The following is a 24,969-nucleotide window of genomic DNA, read 5'->3' as shown; positions in this document are numbered from 1 at the left end:
TGTCTCGTGTAGGTTAAGAAAAATAATTAACTCCTTTGCTACAAGGCGATTAAAACAGACCACTTGGAGTGTCCTTACACACAGGTTGGTGCGTTACATGTTCTTAAAACAAGTTCTATACACATGACCTACTTGGACACGCATGAAGATTAAACACAACATTGCGCCTCGTAATTTAATTTTTGTAACGCGTCCCCTAAACCATTTAAGACCTACTCACTCTAAAAAGGTCAGACATTGGTTCACCTGATATAAGTTGTACACCTGTAACCGCCATAAAGAGAACTGTGTTTGATTTGAAAAGGTATCTTGTTACAATGGTAGTAAACAATTACGATAGAATTTTTTAATATTGTAAAAAATTAATCTTTTTAAATAAAGTAATTACATGTAGCTTGGCAAAACCAAAAGAAATCTGGGTTATGGAATTTTTAATAGTTATTAATATAAAATATGCGTTAAATAAGTTCCAATGCGAGGCCTATTTATTAGCTCAATTGATGTTTTATAGAATTTAGAAGCTAAAAAAAAAAAAAAAAAAAAAAAAAAAAAAAACGCGAAAGATCGTCTTGTGATCTTGTGACCTCGTTATCGAAGCGCGTTGTTTTCTGCCTGTGCTGCTGATGGTTTGGACGTAGTAATTCTAAGGGATTGGTCTGGAACACCGTGAGATTTTTTTCTGATCTTTTATTTTATTGGCATTTGTGGTCATTTTGAAATCGTGTATAGTGTTTGTATGCGGTGAAAATTGTATTGAAGCTATTGTAGCTGTTGTTGCAATGTTGCTCTGCTTTCCCACGCGAAAATGCAGTAGTATCGATGTAGCAAAGAAGTATTAACGCTGTAGTGGTGTGGAAGTAGTAGTAAGGAATCAACACGACAGTTATTATCGGCGTGTGGATTGACGTGTGGATTGTTTGTTTGTTTGTCTGTCTGTCTGTTTGTTTGTTTTTCTGTTTGTTTGTTTGTTTGTTTGTTTGTCTGTAGGTTTGTTTGTTTGTCTGTCTGTCTGTGTGCCTGTTTGCTTGTTTGTCTGTCTAACTGTCTGTCTCTTTGTTTGTTTGTTTGTTTGTCTGCCTGTCTGTCTGTTTGCTTTTTTTTGAGGGAGGGGTAACTATGACTACCAATGCTTTTTAAAGTCTTATTTATTTTTTCTTTGTTTTTTGAAAATCTTGTCTGTTTTGATTTTCAGTCTTTTCTCATCTTATAGGTAAAAGTGCGCTTGCACTGAAGTTTGTTCCAGTGAATTATTGGGTTGTTTCATTAAGCGCGTATACAGACAGTTTCGCTATAAGACGCGCAGTGGACACAGTCCGTATATGATCGCTCAAGTGCCATTGTACTCAAACAGGCGTGAGAAATATATGTCTAAATGGTTTACACTCCAAACAGCAAATTTTGGGCAACTACAACTTACAAAAGAGATTGTCAACAGTGAGGATTACTCGCTTTCTGACTAATTTATAACTTACAATAGATTGAAGTAGCTGTATCAAAAAATTCTTAGAGTTTAAGCTTACACATTGGACATCTTTGACCGACAATAGAGTGTGTCAACAGTGAAGCTAACTCGATTTCTGACTAACTTTTAACTTAAAATAGTGTGTGTCAATAGTGAATTCAATAACTGTGTCCAAAATTCTTATAGTTCAAGCCTGTATGTTGGGGTATTACGGTTGACAGTAGAGTGTGGGTTCACAAACACTTGGATTCAATATGAAGGAGGAGGTACACGTAGGGAGGCAGGGGAAGAGTAAGGAGGTGTAGAGAATAACAGGATTAGGAGGAGATGGTGAAGGAAAGAGGAAGTACACCCTCCTCCTCCTCATTTAAGCAGGATTACCTAAATTCTCATCCCTAACTCTTCCTCATCATCATCTTGGGAGGAGCAGGAGGAAGAAGAGTAAGGAGGTGTAGGGGAAAACAAGATGATGAGGAGGAGGAGTTAGGGATGAGAATTAAGGTAATCCTGCTTAAATTTGTGAACCACACAATATCACTTTGGTTCTCATACTTACTATTTGGTTCTCATACTTCTCTCTCATTCATAAATAGTCAAGGTACTGATGTTAACACTCTCTACTGTCAACCGTAATACCCCAACATACAGGCTTGAACTATAAGTATTATTATAAGAACTATTGACACTGACTATTTAAGTTAAAAGGTAGTCAGAAATCGAGTTAGCTTCACTGTTGACGCGAGCTATTGTAAGTTATAAGATACAGCGTTGTTGATACAATCTATTGTAAGTTATAAAGTAGTCAGAAAGCGAGTAAGCCGAGTTAGCTACACACTCTATTGTAAGCTATAAGGTACGCAGAAATCCCAAATCGAGTAAGCCAAAGTTGCCCACATCATTGTTGACACAATCTATTGTAAGCTACAAGGAAGACAGAACTCAAGTAAGCTTCACTGTTGACCCGAGCTTTTGTAAGTTATAAGGTACATCGTTGTTGATACAATCTATTGTAAGTTATAAAGTAGTCAGAAAGCGAGTAAGCCTCACTGTTGACAATCTCTTTTGTAAGTTGTAGTTGCCCAAAATTTACTGTTTGGAGTGTAAACCATTTAGACATATATTTCTCACGCCTGTTTGAGTACAATGGCACTTGAGCGATCATATACGGACTGTGTCCACTGCTCGTCTTAGCGAAACTATTTGTATACCCGCTTAATGAAACAACCCAATAATTCACTGGAACAAACTTCAGTGCAAGCGCACTTTTACATATAAGATGAGAAAAAGACTGAAAATCAAAACAGATTTTCAAAAACAAAAACAAAATAAATAAATAAGACTTTAAAAAGCATTGGTAGTCATAGTTAACCCTCCCTCAAAAACAAGCAAACAGACAGACAGGCAGACAGACAAACAAACAAACAGGAATACAGACAGACAGACAGACAGACAGACAAATAAACAAACAGACAGACAGACAAACAAACAAACAAACAGACAGTCAGACAGACAGACAGACAGACAAACAAACAATCCACAAGTCAATCCACACGCCGATAATAACTGTCGTGTTGATTCCTTACTTCTTGTGGAACATATTTGCAGTAGAAATGCAGTATAGCCTACTGAATTTCTACTCCAAAAAGTACATAGGTTTGTACAGAGAGGAGCATTAATGCAGTAGATTAGCAGCGTAATAGAGGCATAATATAATAATATGCTAATTAGCTCCCAAATCGAAGCAGATTTTAAGCGTGTTTCCAGTATGATCTAGTAGTCTACTGCGCTGGAATATCTACTGCGTTTTCGTGCGGGTTGCCTGCATGTTTTGCAAAATACGTGGCTTGCAAGTGCCCTGTAAGCTGTAATTTCATATTTATTACCTCCGACAAGGAGGTTATGTTTTCACCCTTGTTTGTCTGTCTGTTTGTTTGTTTGTCATCAACATAACTAAAAAAGTCATGGACCGATTTTGATGAAATTTTCAGGAACGGTCAAAAAAGGACAAGTGGTGATTCGGATCAATAATCGACCAATAATCAGTAATAATAAAAAAATCGCTGCCTTGGCGGTTTGCGCTCTCGGGGTGCTTTTCTGGTTTTCTTCTTTTTTTAAATCAGTTTTTACCCTACTGTTAGAAAATCAGGTTAGCTTTGATCAACAAACAAAGGGGTTATCTTCTTGCTTTCTAGAAGCAGAACAAACCCAAGCATGGATGAAAAGAAAGCAGGAGATGAGGGCAGCTGTGACAGAGACACCAAGGAGCTTGACGATATCCTTGTTCTGATTGGAGAATTTGGGAAGTACCAAAAACTGATTTATGTGCTGTTTTTGATAGTAAGTCTGTTGGCAAATATGGTGAACGGAGCCGTTGTTTTCATAGAGGACACACCCAGTTTCAGGTAATAATAATAATAATAATAATAATAATAATAATAATAATAATAATAATTGATACAAAGTGGTAATCAGGGGAGAAGGTCATGGCAAATGTGTAAAATTTCTTGTAGATCAAAGGTTTATACAGCAGTATTTAATCAATTATCTTTTCAAGGTGTAAGCTGCCTGGTCTTCAAAATGACACCTTCAAAATCCAGGGGAAATGGCACCAAAATATGGTCGACATATCCTTCATGAATGTAACTGATAAGGAATGTGCCGTTTTTCCAAACATTACTCACCAGAGTAATGTCAGCCAAGACGTCACAGAACCAGATGAATGTGCAGAATGGGTGTTTGACACCGCCGATGTAACATATTCATATCCGATGCAGGTACCTTCACTAAAATCAATATTTTACTTGTGTGTTTTTTCCATCAGCACATGTAAAATCATCTTGAATAAGTCAATTACTGTAGTTCAACGCCTTGATACCTTCAGGGTTAATACTTAATATGGAATATTATTTTTGGCGAATAAATTTTCTACGAAATAATTATTTTCTTTCTTACTTTTAAAATCCGAAACTGAGGTGTCAATCCATGTGTAGCCAGGTATGTTACTTAATTACCACACAGCTCTCGAAACAATTGATGCATGCAGTTACATGTTGTGTGATCAGATATGTGAGGGGTGTTCTTTTCGGTATTTCCCGTCCTTGTATAAAAACGCACGGGTTTGGTTTATCTTTGAAGAGTATTTCGAAAAGCTACACAGGGATCGCTCTGAAACTTCACTGGTACCTTAGAGAAGCTACGGCTCGACAGCTGCACGCAAGCAACGCGACCTACTATGGGATTCTTGCTCTCAGAGAAAATGGCCAGAAAAGTTCAGCCATATTGTCAGGCAATTCAACATAAATCAGGTAACCGTAAGCAAATTAAGTCTTCAAAAGAAATGCAACAACAGGCGCACCTACTCCAAGACCTCGAGCAGGGTGTCCTCGTATCACAACAAGATCGCCTTCTCCTTAAACTGTGCCGTGCTGGTCGTACAAAGACAACCAATCTCCTCATTACTGCAAACCGGTTATTTTGCACGCAAACCAGTACAGAAACCACTGTTAACATCAGGTCATATACAACGACATTTGCAATGGACTGGGGACCACGTGCGTTTGCAGACAAACCACTGGAATCGTGTCGTTTTCAGTGATGAGACCAGATATGGAGATTTTAGGGTTGATGGTCGATTCCGTGTCCGCCAACGTGTACGAAAGGCAAAAACGATGATAGTGTACTGCCTAAGGTGCAAGTGGAAGTGGGGAGCATGTCATGTCAGTGTCAGTACTGGAGTTGATTTTGAATGGCGTTGCATGTACCGGGTATATGTATTACATTACCATCTTGGTTACATTAAATAATACAAAAAGGTCTTGTGGGCAAATAAAAAAAAAGTTTTATATTTTCATTGTATTTCTCCATAATAAAGTACATGCATCTTGTTCATATTGGGTTACATTCATAAAAATATGAAAGTACAAAACCGTAATATTTCAGTGTTGGACGGAAGATGGCGCTGCTTCTTGGGTTGAGTGTCAGTGGTTTTGCAGGAATAGCATGGGCCTTTTCCCCAACCTACGAGTGGAGTGTAGGGATGCGGTTTATGTTGGGCTTTGGCATGAGCAACTTGTATAATTTGGCTAGCACATTTGGTATGTTGTACATGGGATACGCTTAGAATACTAGTACATGTAATATGCTTGGGTAGGCACTGGGCAGACTGGCTTGATGAATGACTGCGATACATAAAAGCGGACCCTTTTTACTGCCTGTGGTACGGTATACGTACTGTAACGATTTTACACAAAACCTTTAATTCCTGCAGTAAGCTATAGCGTTTTTTTTTTTTTACATTCAGCTAGTGTGTTGTTGAACTTTGAACTTTAAGTTGGAATTGCTTGTAAGCGGTATCAGTTTATTAAACAGGGGCTTGCAGTGTTTGGTGGGCCATCCACTTTCCCTCTGCCTGCCAATCAAAGTGGCAGTCAACCATTCAAGGTCGTCCACTTTTGGAAATGAATAAATGGAGCAACTCTGCGCAGTATTTGCCAGTTAAGTTTTAAGTTTAAAGTTACAAGTACGACAGTGTAGAGTACAGTAAGATAGCCAGAGACAGTATAGAGTAAGCGTCCAAAAATAAACAAAGCTAGTTTTTGAACGCTGTTGATAAGTTAAATTTGTATACAGCTTTTACATTACATAGCTTGGCAAAAATCAAAAGATATCTCATTTAATATTGGAATCTTTAATAGGTATTAACATAAAATATACGTTAAATAAGTTCCAATGCAAGGCCTATTTATTAGCTTAATTGATGTTTTATAGAATTTAGAAGCTAAAAAAAAAACGCGAAAGATCGTCTTGTGACCTTGTGACCTCTTTCTCATATCGAGGCACGGTGTTTTCTGTGCTGCTGATGGTTTGGACCTGGTAATTCTAAGGGATTGGTCTGGCACACCCTGAGTTCTAAGGGATTGGTCTGGCACACCGTGAGTTTTTTCTGATCTTTTATTTTATTGGCATTTGTGGTCATTTTGAAAGCGTGTATAGTGTTTATAAATTGCGTTTTCACGGTTGAAGCTGTTGTTGCAATGTTGCTCTGCTTTGCCCGTATGTTTTGCAAAATACGTGGCTTGCACGTGCCTTGTAAGCTGTAATTTCATATTAATTACCTCCGACAAGGAGGTTATGTTTTCACCTGTTTGTCTGTCTGTTTGTTTGTCATTAATAAAACTCAAAAGGTTATGGACCGATTTTGATGAAACTTTCAGGAACTGTCAAAAGTGGGCCAAGGAAGAGAAGATTAGTTTTTGGTGGTGATCCGGATCAACAATCAATCAATAATCAGTAATAATAAAAAACCGCTGCCTTGGCGGAGGTCTGCGCTCTCGGAGTGCTTTTGTAGTTTTCTTCTTTTTTTAAATCAGTTTTTACCCTTCTGTTAGAAAATGAGGTTAGCTTTGAACAACAAACAGAGGGGTCATCTTCTTGCTTTCTGGAAGCAGAAAAGACCCAAGCATGGATGAAAAGAAAGCAGGAGGTGAGGGCAGCGGTGACAGAGACACCAAGGACTTTGACGATATCCTTGTTCTGATTGGAGAATTTGGGAAGTACCAAAAACTGATTTATGTGCTGTTTTTGATAGTAAGTATGTTGGCAAATATGGTGAACGGAGCCGTTGTTTTCATAGAGGACACACCCAGTTTCAGGTAATAATAATAATAATAATAATAATAATAATAATAATAATAATAATAATGGAAACCAAGTGGTAATCAGGGGAGAAGGTCATGGCACTGGTGTAAAATTTCTTGTAGATCAAAGGTTTATACAGGCAGTATTTCATCAATTGGTTTTTCAAGGTGTAAACTACCTGGTCTTCAAAATGACACCTTCAAAATCCAGGGGAAATGGCACCAGAATATGGTCGACATATCCTTCATGAATGTATCTGATGAAGAATGTACCGTTTTTCCAAACATTAGTCACCAGAGTAATGTCAACCAAGACATCACAGAACCAGATGAATGTTCAAAATGGGTGTTTAACACCGCCGATGTAACATATTCTTATCCGATGCAGGTACATTCACTGAAATCAATATTTTACTTGTGTGTTTTTTCCATCAGCACATGTAAAATCATCTTGAATAAGTCAATTACTGTAGTTCAACGCCTTGATACCTTCAGGGTTAATACTTAATATGGAATATTATTTTTGGTGAATAAAATTTTCTACGAAATAATTATTTTCTCTCTTACTTTTAAAATCCGAAACTGAGGTGTCAATCCATGTGTAGCCAGGTATGTTACTTAATTACCACACAGCTGTCGAAACAATTGATGCATGCAGTTGCATGTTTTGTGATCAGAAATGTGAGGGGTGGTATTTTCGGCAATTCCCGTCCTTGTATAAAAACGCATGGGTTTGGTCAATCTTTGGAGTATATTTCGCGAAGCTACAGAGGGATCGCTCTGAAACTTGATTGGTACCTTATAGAAGTTACGGTTCGACAGCTACATGTAAGCAATGCGACCTACTATGGGATTCTTGCTCTCAGAGAAAATGGCCAGAAAAGTTCAGCCATATTGCCAGGCAATTCAACATAAATCAGGTAACCGTAAGCAAATTAAGTCTTCAAAAGAAATGCAACAACAGGCGCACCTACTCCAAGACCTCGATCAGGGTGTCCTTGTATCATAACAAGAAGACAGGATCACCTTGTCCTTAGACTGTGCCGTGCTGGTCGTACAGAGACAACCAGTCTCCTCAGAAGAGATTGGCAGAATGTCTTTCAAACGCCCGTTTCAATGTACCTCGTTAACAAGACACTACTGCAAACCGGTTATTTTTCACGGAAACCAGTACAGAAACCACTGTTAACATCAGGTCATATACAACGACGTTTGCAATGGACTGGGGACCACGTGCGTTTGCAGCCAAACCACTGGAATCGTGTCGTTTTCAGTGATGAGACCAGATATGGAGATTTTAGGGTTGATGGTCGATTCCGTGTCCGCCAACGTGTACAAAAGGCAAAAACGATGATAGTGTACTGCCTATGGTGCAAGTGGAAGTGGGGAGCATGTCATGTCAGTGCCCAGAACCAGTTGGTTTTTTAGAAGGTAACCTCAACCAGGATTTCTACAGAGACATTCTACAGCATACAATGCTTCCCTTTGGAAAAGCCATCTTCAGGAAACAACATTATGTACCAAGACGACTACGCACCCCCACATCGAGCTTGCAGAAACACTGCGTTTCTTCAAAACCAAGGGGTTCAGCAACTGCCCTGTCCTGCAAACTCCCCATATTGAAAATCTGCGGGCGGAAATAACTCGTAGAATTAGTAGCTATGATCATCAGCCGGTAAATCGTGATGAACTGCGACATGCAAATATTACTGCGTCGAATGGTATCCCCATCCAAACTCTGAGAAACTTGTCACAGGGTACGCCTGGCCCATGTAGGGTGAGGGTGCTGCAAACGGCTGATGCAGCTAGGTCACACCCGCTACTGATTACTTTTCATGATTTCCTATAATTTTTTTAAACTGTGTAGCATATCACTGTCCGGAAGCTTAAAGTTGGTATCAAACTGTTAATATGATTTTTCTGGGGGGGGGGTGGGGGGGGTGGGGGGGGGGGGTTATTTTCTTTTGAATGGCATCTTATGTCATATTTGATATTATTGACCAAAATATCTCACAATAGAAGGCTGGACATTTTTTTCACTCAATGACATACCCAGTACTTTCTTGATTAATAAAGCAAAAATAATAAAAATAAAAATAGAAAAATAAATCTGCACTCAAAAACAAAACAATGATAAATATATTCCATATTAGGTATTAAGTCTGTATTTGAATTTAACCACTTACGTTTTTTAAAACCTTCTTTATCCTTTTTGCAAGCACTGGCGAAATCATTCTTCCGGACATGTAATGTAAAGCCCTTTTCAAACCCAATATTTAAGATCACTAAACATTTCAGACAATTTTTGCAGGGGCTAATTGGTTTTGTCGTTTCCATTTTTATATAGTTCACTCTCCTTTGTGACGACTCGTCAAAGTTGACCAAGTCCTATATTTTCAATGTAATGGGCCACTTGGTCGGAGGACTGTTATTTGGTGTGGTGTCCGACGGGTGGGTATTATATTTGATATATGTACATGTACTGGAGTTGATTTTGAATGGCGTTGCATGTATATGTATAACATTACCATCTTGGTTACATTAAATAATACAAAAAGGTCTTGTGGGCAAATTAAAAAAAAAATTATATTTTCATTGTATCTCCATAATAAAGTACATGCATCTTGTTCATATTGGGTTACATTCATAAAAAATATGAAAGTACAAAGCCGTAATATTTCAGTGTTGGACGGAAGATGGCGCTGCTTCTTGGGTTGAGTGTCAGTGGTTTTGCAGGAATAGCATGGGCCTTTTCCCCAACCTGCGAGTGGAGTGTAGGGATGCGGTTTATGTTGGGCTTTGGCATGAGCAACTTGTATAATTTGGCCAGCACATTTGGTATGTTGTACATGGGATACGCTTAGAATACTAGTACATGTAATATGCTTGGGAAGGCACTGGGCAGACTGACTTGATGAATGACTGCGATACATAAAAGCGGACCCTTTTTACTGCCTGTGGTACGGTATACGTACTGTAACGATTTTACACATAGCCTTTAATTCCTGCAGTAAGCTATAGCATTTTTTTTACATTCAGCTAGTGTGTTGTTGAACTTTGAACTTTAAGTTGGAATTGCTTGTAAGCGGTATCAGTTTATTAAACAGGGGCTTGCAGTGTCTGGTGGGTCACCCACTTTCCCTCTGCCTGCCAATCAAAGTGGCAGTCAACCAATCAAGGTCGTCCACTTTTGGAAATGAATAAATAGAGCAACTCTGCGCAGTAATTGCCAGTTAAGTTTAAAGTTACAAGTACGACAGTGTAGAGTACAGTAAGATAGCCAGAGACAGTACAGAGTAAGCGTCCAAAAATAAACAAAGCTAGTTTTTGAACGCTGTTGATAAGTTCAATTTTGATACAGCTTCAAAGTCACTGTAAAACATTAGCTTGTCTTGGAACGCTGCCATCGGACATCTAGCGGTTAAAGGTATAATAATAAAAAAAAATCGCGATCGACTTGGTGATATTTCATTTTATTTATTTATTTTTTTTTTTTTTGAAAATTAATAAATTTCATTAACATTCAAAGGTAATGTAACACTATTGTTGAAGAGGGTATATTCTTTCGAAAGTTTTGATGATTGTGCTCTTATTTACAGAGTTTTAGTTGAGCTTAAATTTACGAATTCAGGCAGCTACCGAGGAGGCTACAGACTTCGTCGACCAGCAGCTAAGAAAAAACGACCTGAGCGGCTTTTTAGATTTTTCGTGAAACAGGACTTAGTGACGTGCGGACGTAATTACTCTTAGTCACGGATCCCTACTTAAGTTTTTTTTCTGAACCTGGGACCTGGAATTCTCTTTTCAACAGATTTCTCGGCGGAAATTGTGGTCAGAGGTCCAAAAATTAATACACCCAGCGTGGTATATAAAATAGTACGCACCCAGTATATGTACGAGTAGTCGGTGCGGATTTCGGACACGAGCAGACTAAAACATGACTTGATTACATAAGATGCGATATTTTTTATTAATCTTTCTTTTTATTTATTTTATTTATTAATTTTTTTGGTTTCTCTTGCACTGCTGATAACATTGTTAATCGCTCAATTAAAGAATATAAGAAAACTACCTTTTCGGCCCTTTCACAAATGATTTTGGAACATGACTGACTGGTACAATTAACTCATTCTACGGCATTGCAAATGGGGGTGGGGGTGTTCAGCCACTGGTCAGTCTGGGGAAATCTGGGGAAATGTCGTTAAGTCTGTTTAGAAATGATATGCCTTTTCAGCATGACTTCATTATAGGAATAATTTCATTTATCAAAAAATAAAGCACTGAAGTTCCCTTCAATTGTCAAATCGACTTTTACAGCTTTAGAGATGGTGGGTCCGAGGAAAAGAATGTTGGTAGGTACAGGTTTGGCAGTCGTTTATGCGGGGGGCGGGGCAGTGACTACTGGAATAGCCTACTTTCTTCGAGACTGGCGCCATCTATTGACGGTAGTGGTTGCCCCATTTCTGCTAACAGCGTTTGTAATGTTGTGGTAGGTAATGCAATTTAGTGACAATCAAAATGCAAAAGCTAAATTAGCCTAACATTATACATGTATTTGCGAGTGATATCTTCAAAAACGGGACAGAGACACTTCAACAGAATATTTTGATAAAAAAGGGCACAATTATCCACATGATTAACTATACATAAAATGAATTAAAAACAAGTGCTTAACCTTTACTTAAGAACCTTGCATTGTTTGGAGTCTTGTTTTGGTATATATATAGTCTTGTTTTTGTGTCCTATTTGTCACGCCAAAGCCTCATATGTCCTTCTGAAATAACCACATTGTATATCCGAATCAAAGAAAAGTTTGATAAATATTATTCTATCGTTTGCAGGTTTCTTCACGAGTCTCCTAGATGGTTGCTTACCAGAGGACGCCATTCAGAAGCTGAGACAATTCTAAGGCGTACCGCGAGAATAAACAAGACTGCTCTCCCTCGGGGTCTTGTAGAAAAAGTTGAAATCAAGGAACCTCCAATTTCAAGTGCCAGAGTTCTTCTTCGTGCCCCCCGATTGGTGGTCAAAATGCTGCTTCTATATATTAACTGGTATGTGTTATTATGATTGGCAAATCTGCCATTTTGATTTTCGATTTCAAACTGTGTCCTAGCTTAAATATCTTTAACAAGATCCAGTTGATGCCACAAGTAAATAATACACGTAGGCCTTACAACATATTTACAAAAATGGGAGCATTTTTCCATAAGTGCTAGGCAAAGGGAAATCCTGGGGCACAACGACCAGGTAGTTCTATGGTGTCCATTCTTTTCACTTGCAGGTTTGTCTTGGATATGACGTATTATGGGATAAATCTTCACGCAGGGAGAATGTCTGGGAATCTCTACCTCAACTTCTTTCTCCTCTCTATAGTGGAATTACCTGCATATGCATTGTGTTTCACTATCGACAGATTTGGAAGGAAGAAGATATACATTTTGTGTATGGTAGTGGGCGGCCTGGCATGTCTCTCGTCTCTCCTCGTGCAATTATACGCAAATAATGGTAATATCATAATGATTATATTGTATTAAGATTACCTTAATCTGGACCAAACAGTCGTCAGACTGCTTTGTGCAATCTAATATTTAAAACGCAGAATTATAAAACTCTCTATCTAAAACCGCCAGTTACACTCCCTAAAGTTGATTTTGATAAGTATAAAATGCTAGTAAATTGCTGCCGAATTACTAGTACAGACAGTTCTGTTGTTTTGAATTAAACCGTGCCTTCCTGGTACCATTAGACCCCGTTCCCACAGATTGATCTATCCCTGTGGGGAGTCTCACTAGATTGCTGTCGGCTTAGCCGGCTTAAATGTCTGTCCCGCCTACTAACAGCTGTAAGGGGGTAATTAATACAGTGCGGGCTTGGCGGACAGCAATTTAGCGTGAACCCCCAGGGAGTTAGGACGATCTAGATAGATCGATCTAAATCTATGGGAATGCAGTCTTAGACCCCATTCCCATACATATTTAGATCGATCTATCCCCGTGGAGAGTCTCACTAGATTGCTGTCGGCTAAGCCGGTTTTAATGTCTGTTCCGCCTACTAAAAGCTGTAAGGGGGTAATTTATTTCCGTGCGCGCTCGGCTGACAGCAATTTAGCGTGAACCCCCAGGGAGTTAGGTCGATCCAGATGGATCGATCGTAATCTGTGGGAATGCAGTCTTAGATAATTCCAAACATGGACTCTCTAAATTAAGTTGTTACTCTTATGTTTGGATAGAGATAGTCAAGTTTAAAATTAAGTATATCAAGTGCTAACTGTATGTTTTGCATGTTATATTTTAGATTTGGAATCTACTAACTACATCAAGATCACACTGTCCACGGTCGGGAAGTTTGGCGTCGCTGCAGGCTATAATATCATATATATCTGGAGTATTGAAATATTTCCTACCGTTGTCCGAAACTTCAGTTTGGGTCTGGCTGTAGTGTCTGCCAATCTTGGGTCCATGCTCTCTCCTGTCATCGTGGTCAGTTGAGAATAAAGCTAATAATCAGAAATGTCGTACTCGTATGTGGTCATTTAAAATGTTTTTGAGCTGGATCGGTTGTCATTTGTATATTTCATTTATTAACAATAATGATAATTCGAATTTGTATTGATTTATATTAATATTTATTTGTATCTGTTTAATTCAGAGAGAAATTCAAGTGGAAGGTATTGGGGAGGATACCTTGCCACTTGTGATATTTGGAGCCGCGGCCATATTTGCATCAGTATCTACAATCCTTTTGCCGGAGACAGCAAACAGAGATCTACCCGAAACTGTAGCAGTCGCAAACAGTTTTAAGAAGTAAGTGATTTTTCGATGAAGATGTCCTACTTTTTAACCGCCATAGTCAGTTTTTTTTTCTTATTTAAAAATATGTGTTGATATAAGAAAAAATGGGTATTTATAATCGTGAGTTCAGCCTCGAAAAAACGTCAAATGAAAACATATTTACATGTGTCATACTCTCTCACTTTCTCTCTCCCTCTCTCTTTCTCACGCACGCACGCAAAGAAATCTATAATATTGACGTTTCTGTGTCTCTCTCTTTCCGTCTCGCCCCGGTAAGATAGTGGTAAGATAGAATGCAATCGCATCAAAATTCGTAGATGCTACTCATCTGTCGGAATCACTCTTTTTTATATTTTGTAGCCGTCGGCCACGCAGCAGCTGTCAAAGCGGGAATCAGCAACATTCGGTAATAGAGGAAAACTCTCTACTGTGAGATAACAGCACTTGGTATCTACAACAGGGAAATTGACATATTTTCACAAGAAATGGACAGCTATTTTTCTGGCTTCTACGCTTTTTGGCACCGACCACGCTCCTGCAAGAGTTTCTTTTTTTTTCATAGGAAAAACGTTACCACCCAGCTGTCCTCTGCTTGAAAAGTGTACACGGTTATTGCTAGAATATCTTGTCGGAAATAAATTAGTTCGAAATAAAGTGAAATGGTTAAAGGTTGTAAATATTGATTTTTAAAAAGTACGTTGCTTGGAAAAAGCAGCAGCCTATGCACATTTAATTCAATTTTTGGGTTGCGACTGCAAGTTTCGATTTCCCAAACTGAAGGCATTGTACGCTATTCGTCAAAACGGTTGATCCACCTTCAATTCCACGTGCTTTTATATACAAATGATCACCTCACAGGTGCAAATTGTCAAATCAGTGATTTTCCTCCGAGATACATCATCTTACATGTTTAATGGTATCGAAAATACAAAAAAGTGAAGGTATCCGTATTAACATTCATATTCAAATTTAAAACAAGTACCCATTTAAATCCGATGATTCACTATTATATGCAAAGAGGTTAAACATGTCCATTAAATTAAAAAGACAACATCGAATGTCACCAAAGTTACATACAATTGGGATTAGGGTATGCTCGTTAAAAGCCATGTGTCTAATATATGTTTCTACATATACAGTACGTAGCTAGTACTGCAATTATTTCCTGTAGGCGGCAAGGCATACCCTCAACAAGGGCAACAATTGTGTTTTGCTGAATATTGTAAACGTGGATCTATAAACAATTTGTCAGTAACACTATGACCTTGGACTTTCATAATAGCCGCACAGTTGATGTAGCCTTATTACTGCATCAAAGTCTCGTATCTTCTGTCGTTTCCGGAACGGTGCATTCTGGGTGATAAGTTTTCTTTTGGAAACGACGTAACATCGCCTGCACAAAACTACATATGACGAGGGCCCCTCCAGTGACGTAAAAAGTGATATCATATGATCCTGTGACATCAGTCAACCAGCCTATATAAAAAAAAAAATCATCAGATTCGAAATCAGTAGTTTACAGTAATCTTTAAATTGTCATTCAAAATTTGGTTTCAAATCTTAACAGTAGTACAGATCGTGTGCTTCATAAAGGTTGATGTGTAGAAACGGTATTAAAATAAAAAAGTAGGTATTAAAATTATATCTAAGTGCTATACTGCTAGACAGATAAACAAATACAAAGTTTTATAGCACTGTTTACCAGTCTGTTTCACTCTATTTGACTTCTCTAGGGGCAAACTAATGCAATTCGACTATAGGCTCAGTATATGTACATGTCGCACCGTATTTCGGCACCGACTGCGTTTTGCAACCATGACATACACTTTTCTTTACGGCTTTAATTTTTTTTGCAAATTTTGAAAGAAATTGGTGCTTATAAGAAACGCTCCCTCTCTCTCTCTCTCTCTCTCTCTCTCTCTCTATATATATATATATATATATATATGCAACAGTCTCCACCCCCTCTTTTTCCCCACACAGCTGCATAAACTGTAAATATTTACCTAAAAATGGTACTAGCATCGTCGAAATTCCCACTATCACCAATGTAAATCCGATGCTCGAGTTCATTTTCTCCAGTCCAAACAAATCACGTAAAACCACTGGCATCAGTAATATAAATGAACCTATAGGTTTAAAATGGACATTATTAAAATATTTTCAAATAAATTAATATCAAATCTGTGGAGTACGTGAGTGTAGGTTAAGACAGGGAAGTTGTCTAAAATATTTGGTTAGTTGTTAAAACTGGGACGCAATTTCTGTGCTCGACATATCCCTTAGCAAAATGTCAGGCCTGCTGCAAATTCACAGAAAATTTGCAGCAAATTTGCTGCAATATTGCTGCAAACTGCAATTAATTCTTGCAAATAAGCAGCAAGTTTGCTTCAATATGGCTGCAAATTAACAGTAAGAAAATGTATCTTGCAAACCCCTGCGAATTCGTTGCCTCATTTTGCTTAGGGGATACAGCGGGAATTTAATGAAATTCCAAAGATAATAGGTCTACCGCCAATCGTGTGCCTTTTAATAAAAAACTTACCCAGAGATATCCCAGTGAACACTACGTCCACTGCCAATGTTGCATACGTATTACAAAATGGATTCACAATTAGCGCTACTCCCCCAATGAAAACGGAAAAAGCCAGTAACTGCAAACGATGATGGCGAATAAACTTCCGGTCAGCAACAATCCCGGTGACGAGACGCGTGACGGTATTGACGATCCCTATGATGGATATTAGGAATGCAGCTTCAGGGGCACCGATATTACGTGATATGGCACTGTCTGGTATAAATGTAAAGGGGACTATGATTCCTAGTTGACAAATGAAGTAACACGAAAGCCAAACCACGAATGCAGGGTCTCGTAGCAACGACCAATGTATGGCACCGACGGCGCCATCTATGGAGCATTTGGCACAGCATGCTGAGCTATTTTCTTTTAAGGCAGATGATAGAGTATGGTCGATAGACGACGCTGTGTTTTCTTCAGCGTGTATTTTTGCCATTTGTTTATGCTCCATGCGCTCATTCTCAATAGATATCGATTGTTCTGGAACCTCTTGCTTTAACCCTGTAAATATGTTTGTGCTTTTTAAAGAATTATCTTCAGTCTTTTTTGTGAACGACGTTGTTAAATTCCCCACTTTACTCTCTTGATTTGTTTCGTTTAGATGAACCATTTTTGTACCAAATGACAATTCGTTATCTTCGAGCTCCGTCTCTTTTCCTTCAAGAATTTCCATGACGTCCGCCTTCTCGTCAGCTTCACGCTTTCGCAGTGGTTTGTAAAGCATTCCTAAAGAAGAGCCCGTAAGAGTGATCCCTGCTAAAACCCCCATCGTATACTTCCAGCCAATTATGTCTGTCAGCCAGCGCACAAACGGCGCCAAGGCAAAAGTCCCGACGCCCGTCCCACACACTGAGATACCCATAGCAAGGGAACGCTTCTTATCAAAGTAGAGCTGCACGCATACTACACTGGGGAAGAACATTAGGCCAAAACCTATTCCTGTAAAAACAAGACCAAATTCATTCATTTAGATAATTTCTGACTGAAAGTTGACATTTATAAAATAAATATAGATTTCATAGGTACATGTAACAACATGTTCCTTAATCGCCAAGGTACATCAAATTTAAAGGCATTGTCAAAATCACGACCTTTTTATAAACCCGTTTTTAAATGTAACTTCTCATTGTCTCGAATGGAGACGTTCATGTAAAATGGTGACTTTTAAGCACATCATTAGAAAAAATACAGAAGTCATAAACAAGTTCATAAATCGCAATTTTTCCCAACTGTTATGGATAGGATACACCGTGGTGATAAAGGAAAAAATCGCTGATAGTCTCTCTCTCTCTATATATATATATATATTCTCTCTCTCTCTCTCTCTCTCTCTCTCTATATATATATATATATATATATATATATATATATATATATATATATATATATATATATGAAAAGCTAACTCACCCAGTACATTTGAAGCATTCTAAAACTGCATGTAATTTTGTTAAGCCGGAAACATGTTGAAACCTGTGGTTATTACTATTAATGTAACCAAACATGGGCATTGTTGAAGTAAAAAATTAGATATGGTGAAATTAAATAGCCTTTGAAAATTAATTACAATAGAAATAGCACAAGACCATCTTCGGCATACCTGGCATTCCAACCGTGTGTAAATAAACCTACCTACTACAGCTCCGAGGGTGACATATAACACATAAATAGAGGGCGCAAACGCGCTCAAGACGAACCCCACTGTTGCTATTACGCTGCCGGAAATACTGACCACTCTATAGCCAAACTTCTCGCACATCATCCCGGCCGGTAATGCTAAAATAATGAAAAAATCTGAAAGTTACTTTAAATTCCGGCGACGATTTTAGTTTGGCTGAAAAAAAAATGTTGGTTTTTAACATTTATATAATAAATTACGTCACTATTTATCGGTACAAAATGAAGCTTTCTTGACGTATTTGCTAGAAATGCTCACGTCACTGGTTCAATAATGCCAGTAACAGATTCTATCTGTTCGATTTGTAACATTTCCTAAGTATAACATAAATGTTTTAAGACAGATTATTACTGGTACATGCACCAGTTTATATTACTGGTCCACTTTCCTTTCGTGGTCATTTGTGATATTTTTATTATCATGATATGATATTCTACTGTGATCAGAACCTACCTATTAGGTGCATTGCCGCCGTCAAAATTGAACCAATCCATGATGTGTTGGATTTTGTCTCTTGAAAGGTATCCAAAAAGACCACATAAAATATACCCATGGAAAAAGACACCCCGTCCACGATAACGTGTAACAAGAAGGAGGCCAAAACCACCAGCCAGCCCCACCCGCCATCAGGGGCTTTGCTGTTAACGTCATCGTTGTTGGTGCTGACGTAACCACTTTCAGTGTTCACGTCATTATTGTTGGAGACAGGATTGGAGATGGCACTGTAATGGTTGCTGTTGTTCACATTTTCCTCGGGTATCTTTGTGAAATTAGTTGCACTGTCGTTGGAATCACTGACGAAGCTGAGGTTGATGTTGCCACTGTGGTTATAATCGTACGTGTATCCATTGCCGATGCGACTATTGGTGCAGTTTTTGTCGGCGTTTTCCTCACAGCTGTCCGTTTTGCCACCAGAGATGTTCGCGTCATTTTCATTTAACCCCTCGGATTCAACACTCAGTTTTTCAGAAACTGACCTTGAACGGTGTTTAATTACTTCGGGTTTATCATCCATGTCTTAATCTGAAAATATAATAACATCCGATAAGATATCTGTAAGTAACATTCAGAGAAAGCTGTACAGCGATCTACTATAATGTACAGACTGTATCGTAGCCATGTGTTAAGTACTGGTATGCAAATAAATTATTCACATCCTACATAAAGAATTTATTTAGCCTGAGCCTGTTCAGTGTAAAATGACACGCACAATTATACAGCGGGTTTCGAGAACAAAAGATACAGAGGCTATTGGAATAATGGCAGAATATCACGACCAGTAACTGTACGACCCCTTTTGTCTTGTATTTAAAGACGCACTTGAAGACACGTAATCTCACATTAAACCACCTTAAGTTATGATATGCCTTATGTGGGCCACTGCCAGATATAAAGACCCCCCCCCCCCCCCCAGAGAAGGTAGTTGGGTACCATTGCCAGCCTCATCTCTCTTCATTTCGACCGAGCGCAATCTTGGTGATTCGACGCTATTCCATAACTCGAAAGCATCGCAAATCACGACCGAGCCCTTATAGCGATACCACCTTTAGTTCCGGGGCTATTATTTGCGACGAGTAAAGCGCGTTTCAATGGTCTTAGCGCATGCATAATTCGTCTTTTTATAGTGACTTTCATGTAATTAAATATGACGGCAAGTTTGGGTTGCTTGTCATAATGGCATATCACAAAGCACGAAAGCTTATAAAATATTGAGTCACTCGATACCTCTAATAAATAAATAAATAAATAAATAAATAAAAATTGCGGTAAATTTTCACGTGAAGAACGCTAAAGTTATGTTTAATTATGCATAAAAAATTCAAAATTAAACATTTCATACATCATTTTATATTTTTTCTTTTTAATATAGTTCATCTGTGTAGTATATTAATAATAAGCCTAAGTTAAAAAATAGTTTCATTTTCTACACAAAAGGAAAAAAAGCAGAAACAAAGCAATCGATCATGCGGTGACCTTCCAGAGTGTCTATTATTGTGAGACTGAACGCTACTCACCAACGTTTCAGTAATTGTGTCAGTCCAAACACGTGTGCTTCGCTTATTGAATTGTGTTTGACATTCTATTGGTGGCAAATACTTCAAATATCATCATTTCTAATTGTGATATTCCTTTAAATAAAAACAAACTCTTGATTAGCTGAATGCTATAATAAAATTACATTGTTTAACTGTGTTATGACGTCTTCACTTTATGCGGCAATCAAATTTTAGTAGCGATTGAGGCTATAATTGCGCTGCGTTTGCTTAAGCTTCGAGTAAGCAGGTGGGTGTAGTCGCCATCGCAAATAGCGATTGATCGCTATGCTTGCGTGCGGTCGCTATTTGCGATGCTTTCGTGTTATAGAGCCATATGTCGCTCACTAAGGCCGCATTTACAACCAAAGTCGATCCGCGAACTTACAGAATCACGGATCAAATATGACCGACCCACGGCAAAGTGTCATGGTAGTCAGCGGGTCAACTTGTTCTTAATGAGTCCTTTAATATCCTGACTAGCCTAAAGTCTTCTTCCCCTGGATAAATTTAACCTAATTATGGATTCGAAAGACATGAATATCATTACACCCTTGCTTGAATCTGTATAGGGACTCATGAAGAAGAGACTAAGCCAACTGCAAAATTACCCAGAACACTCTGAGATGTAATGTCTTTTGCTCTCCCTGTTATGATATAAGTCAACACTTTGTTAAAAAAACATAGCTCAGCTAATGGTTTTGTATACAATTGCAAGGCTCGATCATATATTGATATATTTAAATGTTCAAGTATGTACATGTAGTTAGTTCTGTCCGCGTAGGCTTCTATAGGGTTTAGAGCCTTTGTAAGCAACTAATTTGACAATTTGGTGACGAGATGCATGTGTTTTATACACATGTGTATGTACATGTATAACATGTATCACCAACACACATCGAAAATATGACTACCGAATTAAATTATCAACACGAAAACAAAGTTTCAATCAAACGTAAGACTTCTCGAGTTAGTCGTCCCAGTCAACAAAATATTGCAAATTATATCTCCTCCTCTACAGTCATGCGTTCCCTCACGTTCCATCACGTGCTTGGCTGCATCACGTGTGTGTAAACAAGTTGGGCCTCGTTTCCATCGGCATCAGCCTGTATGAGTCACGTAGAACCCAACAATGCCCTATAGGATGCAGTTTAAGAAATGTTCGTGGGGAAATTCTAGGTCCCACAATGGAAACATTTGACGGGACAACGTTTACTGCGTGTATCAAAACAGTCGCTTGTGCACATAACACAGAGGGCACGCATGTTCATAATAAACAAGACTTGTTTTTCTCCCCACACATTCCAGAAGCGTCCCTTTGTCCGGGAAAAAAAGATGAATGAAATACTGATAGATACTGTGTCTATGTACCTGTATCAAGCCGAAATGTGCGTGTGTGTAGGAGGTAGAGAGCAGGCGTTTCCCTTCACCCCTCCCCTCCCTTCATTAACGGCCTTAACAGATTAAATATGTCGTCGGATTTAGCCCTTAAGGTAAACACGTAATCTGTTTATTGTTATTACTGTGATGTAATACAGGCATATACCATGATTTCATACTATAAACGAATAAAAGAGACGAAGAAGAGGAAAAAAGAAACACTTACTTTTTTTCTGCGTTGTTACGTACGACAGCCTTAATGCACTGAATAGGACACGCACAGTTGCGATTAAAGCAAGGAGTAAGTGGAAAGTTATAAGTGACATGATTTGACCTACCTGGAGTTACCTGCATGCACAGTAAACATGTTTTTATCTAACGTAACATGTTGTGCTCAGGCCACCAGGTCACTTACTGACCTCGTGGCTAAAACGTCACTGTGGGGCTCTTATCGCTGCTAATGGACAACAAACAGGTGCTATATTGATCTACTATACGCGCTAGGCATATGTTAGAATGGTGGGTATACCTGATATAGAATACACTATATTATGTTTTTGTATCTGTGTTTATATTAAGCCCAGTGCAGGAAGCTTACAAATGTGTCTTATTTATCATTTACCGGGGTACAGCTCAATATATCATATTAAAAATAATAATAATAATAATAATAATAATTATTATTATTATTGCAGGGCCGGAGGCTGGAGTTACTGTGGGCAGTTGTCCTCCCAGCGAGTTCTGGAGTTTCTCGCTAAATTGCATTTAGTTATTTAATGCATGAACGAAAGTTAAATACCCTTTAGAAGCTTCAGTGGCGTGACACATTTAAGACGAGAATCCCCTCAGAGTAAGATCGATCCTGCTAGTACGATAGGGTTAAGGGGACCGAGTCTAAGACCCTGCTATTACTTCCGCCAAGGAGGTTATATTTTCATCTCTGTTTAATTGTCTGTCTTCTTGCTAGTTCATTAGCAGCCAAAGTCAAAGAGTTATGTATGAATTTTGGTCACATTTTAGGATACCAGTAGGTCGGAAAAAGAATAATATAACTTTAAAAAATGACCGGACTTTGGTGGTTAATTAATTAATTATCAGTTAACTATTATTTACTTATTTGTCTGGTATTTGTCTGAGGCATATGCTCTCTGAGTGTTTTTATAATTATAATTTCAATTATTGTGCCTATGGAACCATTCCCAGACCCTATAGCACTACCTGTGGATCGTTCTATCTCCTAGGGGATTCTCGCTAAATAACTATCAATTTAAGCGGCTTACATATCTGCCACGCCTACCGAGGCGGCTAGGGAGTAATTACTTATCGTTTAGCAGCTTCAGTACGCGTGCCAGACATTTAAGCCGCTTAAGCTGAAAGACATTTAGCGAGAAGCCCCTTGGAGATGGATCGGTCCTGTTGGATCGATCTAGGCATGGGGACCCAGTCTATGACAATTTTTGACAGACGTGAGTTGTCGAGGAAATTGTTGCCAATAAAACAACCAATTTTTTTTTGTCATTTACACTACATCAATTACATAGGATGTGAAAACGAGATGGGATACCCCTTAACTTAATGGAATAATTTTGGGCAGAAGAGTACATAATGCATTTTTGAAGCCAGTAATGGGATGTCTCCGGCTATTTAAAAATGCTGTTTACGGTAAATGTATATATATAAAGGTCAGTGCGCTGATCAAAATACAGAAGCTGCCTTTAGAAGACATTGCTGCTACAGGGAGGATTCACAGTTGATTTAAAGGTAATTCATCTTTTAAACTGTCAAACAAAGATATGTAAAGGATGTATTACAACATTTAGACTCTCATCCTCCAAATAGGATGATGAATACAGAAGTTTCTCTAAAACAATGTACATGGCAGGATTTGCAAGCTTTTTTTAATTTTAATAACATCGATTATGCATTTCCTTATTTTTCTTAAATATATATTTATTTTAAACTAAATACGAAATTTCTTTAAAATCTAATTATTAGAAAAATATATTTACAAGAAAAACAACTATTACAGTTTAACAGTTAGATAATTTATATACCCCTATACATTGTAGAATACTGAAATGTACATTATATATTACTTAAATATGCCTTCAAATTAGAGTAAATGAAGGTTAGAGTTACTTTGAAGTTTTCTCATTTTCTACAATATTGCTTTATATAATGTACTAGTGTACTTTCTTTCATATAATCTCTAAATATCATAACCACATCTATTAACCTCGCATTTTATTAAGGCATTTTCTGTTTCCCCAAAGATAAAGATTAACATCAGCTTATATGGTTATACCGTACATTTATGATTACATACAAAGAAATGCCTTATAAATGAAATTGATTATATTTCAGACTTAGTTACATTTTCTATTAGCATAATGTTTAAGGAATCAATCAAATCATGCGATAAAAGGAAAACTCGTAGAATACTATGTTCACGATGAAAATAACGGCATAAAAGTCAGTTACTTAGTGAACCAACACTCACATGCTATTGTTTTCCATCAGGATGCAGATGTATACAGTTTTCATGCTGCTGGTCGTGGCTGTCGTCGCCAATGCCAATTTCATCATCTTTCCTATATCGGAAAATGGAGGTAAAATCTAAAATAACTTGTTTTATGAAATAAAAAATGGGTTCATATATATAACACGGTTAGCAATTGCTGCACGTTATATTTCAGCGTAAAACGTTTTTTGTTTTGCCTTTATAGATTTCAACCCCAAGTTACTGTTTTTGTGGCAGAATATCTGGTCGTTATTAATCCCCATTCCTTTTAAAACGCATCTTTATTTTTTTTTTTCATCACAAGAACTCAATTAACCCCTCTTCCCCATTTAATCCAGTGTGTTCGGATTACATTCCATTCCATTACTCTCCTTTCCAGAATGCCCAGGGAATTTAGTCAAAACCACAAGCGATTGCGATTTGGCATGCGCGCGCACTTGCAAAAATCCCGGGCATCCGGCCTGCTTCCGGATATGCTGGCGTGAGTGTGTCTGTCCACCAGGTGCCCCACTGCTCGTGGACAAGGCAAACTGGATTTGCGGCTCCAGCGCAGACTGTCCTAAGTAGTGATTTCTGCCTGCTGGCATTAAGCATGACGCGTAATGAATCCCGAAGTTTTGAGATGTGATTCACGATAATGAAAATAAAAGTCGTGAAATCCAAAAGATGTTTGCTTGTTTGTTTGATTTTTTTCAAAAGAATGTTGTGAATAATAAATGTTAAAAAGATGAAGGTTGTATTTCCCTTCCAACAAAAAATGGAACCGACAGCGGTATATTAAAAAAAAAAAAGAAAATATTTTTCTTGCATTGAATATAAATAATGCAAAATGTTCGTCAACAAAAATAAAGTACAAAACGTCACAGACGTACAAGTCCATCATCATG

General features: G+C 38.1%; 2 protein-coding genes and 1 long non-coding RNA gene across 5 annotated transcripts; 2 read left to right on the top strand and 1 right to left on the bottom strand.

Moving 5' to 3' along the window:
* The first annotated feature begins 580 nt into the window (after positions 1 to 580).
* Positions 581 to 14,533, top strand: LOC112041428 (organic cation transporter protein-like). Of its 3 annotated transcripts, none has more exons than XM_086994420.1 (11): positions 581 to 666; positions 3,655 to 3,864; positions 4,017 to 4,236; positions 9,446 to 9,549; positions 9,782 to 9,936; positions 11,416 to 11,587; positions 11,940 to 12,152; positions 12,383 to 12,606; positions 13,396 to 13,580; positions 13,750 to 13,904; positions 14,253 to 14,533. In XM_086994420.1, exons 2-11 carry the CDS (start codon positions 3,674 to 3,676, stop codon positions 14,323 to 14,325), a joined length of 1,692 nt encoding a protein of 563 aa, XP_086850546.1. In that variant the 5' UTR covers positions 581 to 666; positions 3,655 to 3,673; the 3' UTR covers positions 14,326 to 14,533. The 3 variants fall into 3 exon arrangements, with proteins under 3 accessions (XP_086850546.1, XP_086850547.1, XP_086850548.1); XM_086994421.1 differs by lacking the exons at positions 581 to 666; positions 3,655 to 3,864; positions 4,017 to 4,236 and adding exons at positions 5,195 to 6,393; positions 6,850 to 7,113; positions 7,267 to 7,486; XM_086994422.1 differs by lacking the exons at positions 581 to 666; positions 3,655 to 3,864; positions 4,017 to 4,236 and adding exons at positions 6,410 to 7,113; positions 7,267 to 7,486.
* A 171-nt stretch (positions 14,534 to 14,704) lies between these two features.
* On the bottom strand, positions 14,705 to 21,911 carry LOC106152503 (monocarboxylate transporter 12-like). The gene is made up of 6 exons (XM_086994418.1): positions 21,788 to 21,911; positions 18,602 to 19,171; positions 18,103 to 18,246; positions 16,438 to 17,409; positions 15,899 to 16,021; positions 14,705 to 15,368 (listed from the first exon to the last, which is right to left on the bottom strand). Exons 2-6 carry the CDS (start codon positions 19,161 to 19,163, stop codon positions 15,205 to 15,207), a joined length of 1,965 nt encoding a protein of 654 aa, XP_086850544.1. The 5' UTR covers positions 19,164 to 19,171; positions 21,788 to 21,911; the 3' UTR covers positions 14,705 to 15,204.
* Positions 21,912 to 23,231: 1,320 nt separating this feature from the next.
* LOC106152505 (uncharacterized) lies at positions 23,232 to 24,747 on the top strand. Its single transcript, XR_015330855.1, has 3 exons — positions 23,232 to 23,322; positions 24,082 to 24,170; positions 24,462 to 24,747. It is a non-coding gene; the product is annotated as an uncharacterized LOC106152505 (long non-coding RNA).
* Positions 24,748 to 24,969: the final 222 nt, after the last annotated feature.

The sequence above is a fragment of the Lingula anatina genome, chromosome 8, assembly GCF_051362555.1.
Source record: "Lingula anatina isolate TDL-2025a chromosome 8, LinAna3.0, whole genome shotgun sequence".
NCBI classification, from domain to species: Eukaryota; Metazoa; Brachiopoda; class Lingulata; order Lingulida; family Lingulidae; genus Lingula; species Lingula anatina.
The sequence above is the reverse complement of the archived record's forward strand: the minus strand, read 5'-3'. Positions and strand labels throughout refer to the sequence as shown.

Bases quoted from the DNA above. Each gene is read 5' to 3' on its own strand.
- LOC112041428 (XM_086994420.1), top strand. From the start codon at position 3,674: ATGGATGAAAAGAAAGCAGGAGATGAGGGCAGCTGTGACAGAGACACC. The intron at 9,937-11,415 runs GTATGTTGTACA...CGACTTTTACAG, and splicing joins TAATTTGGCCAGCACATTTG to CTTTAGAGATGGTGGGTCCG. The intron at 13,581-13,749 runs GTCAGTTGAGAA...TGTTTAATTCAG, and splicing joins TGCTCTCTCCTGTCATCGTG to AGAGAAATTCAAGTGGAAGG.
- LOC106152503 (XM_086994418.1), bottom strand. From the start codon at position 19,163: ATGGATGATAAACCCGAAGTAATTAAACACCGTTCAAGGTCAGTTTCT. The intron at 18,247-18,601 runs GTAGGTTCTGAT...TCATTATTTTAG, and splicing joins GGCGGCAATGCACCTAATAG to CATTACCGGCCGGGATGATG. The intron at 15,369-15,898 runs GTAAATATTTAC...TTTTTTATATAG, and splicing joins GATGCTAGTACCATTTTTAG to GCTGGTTGACTGATGTCACA.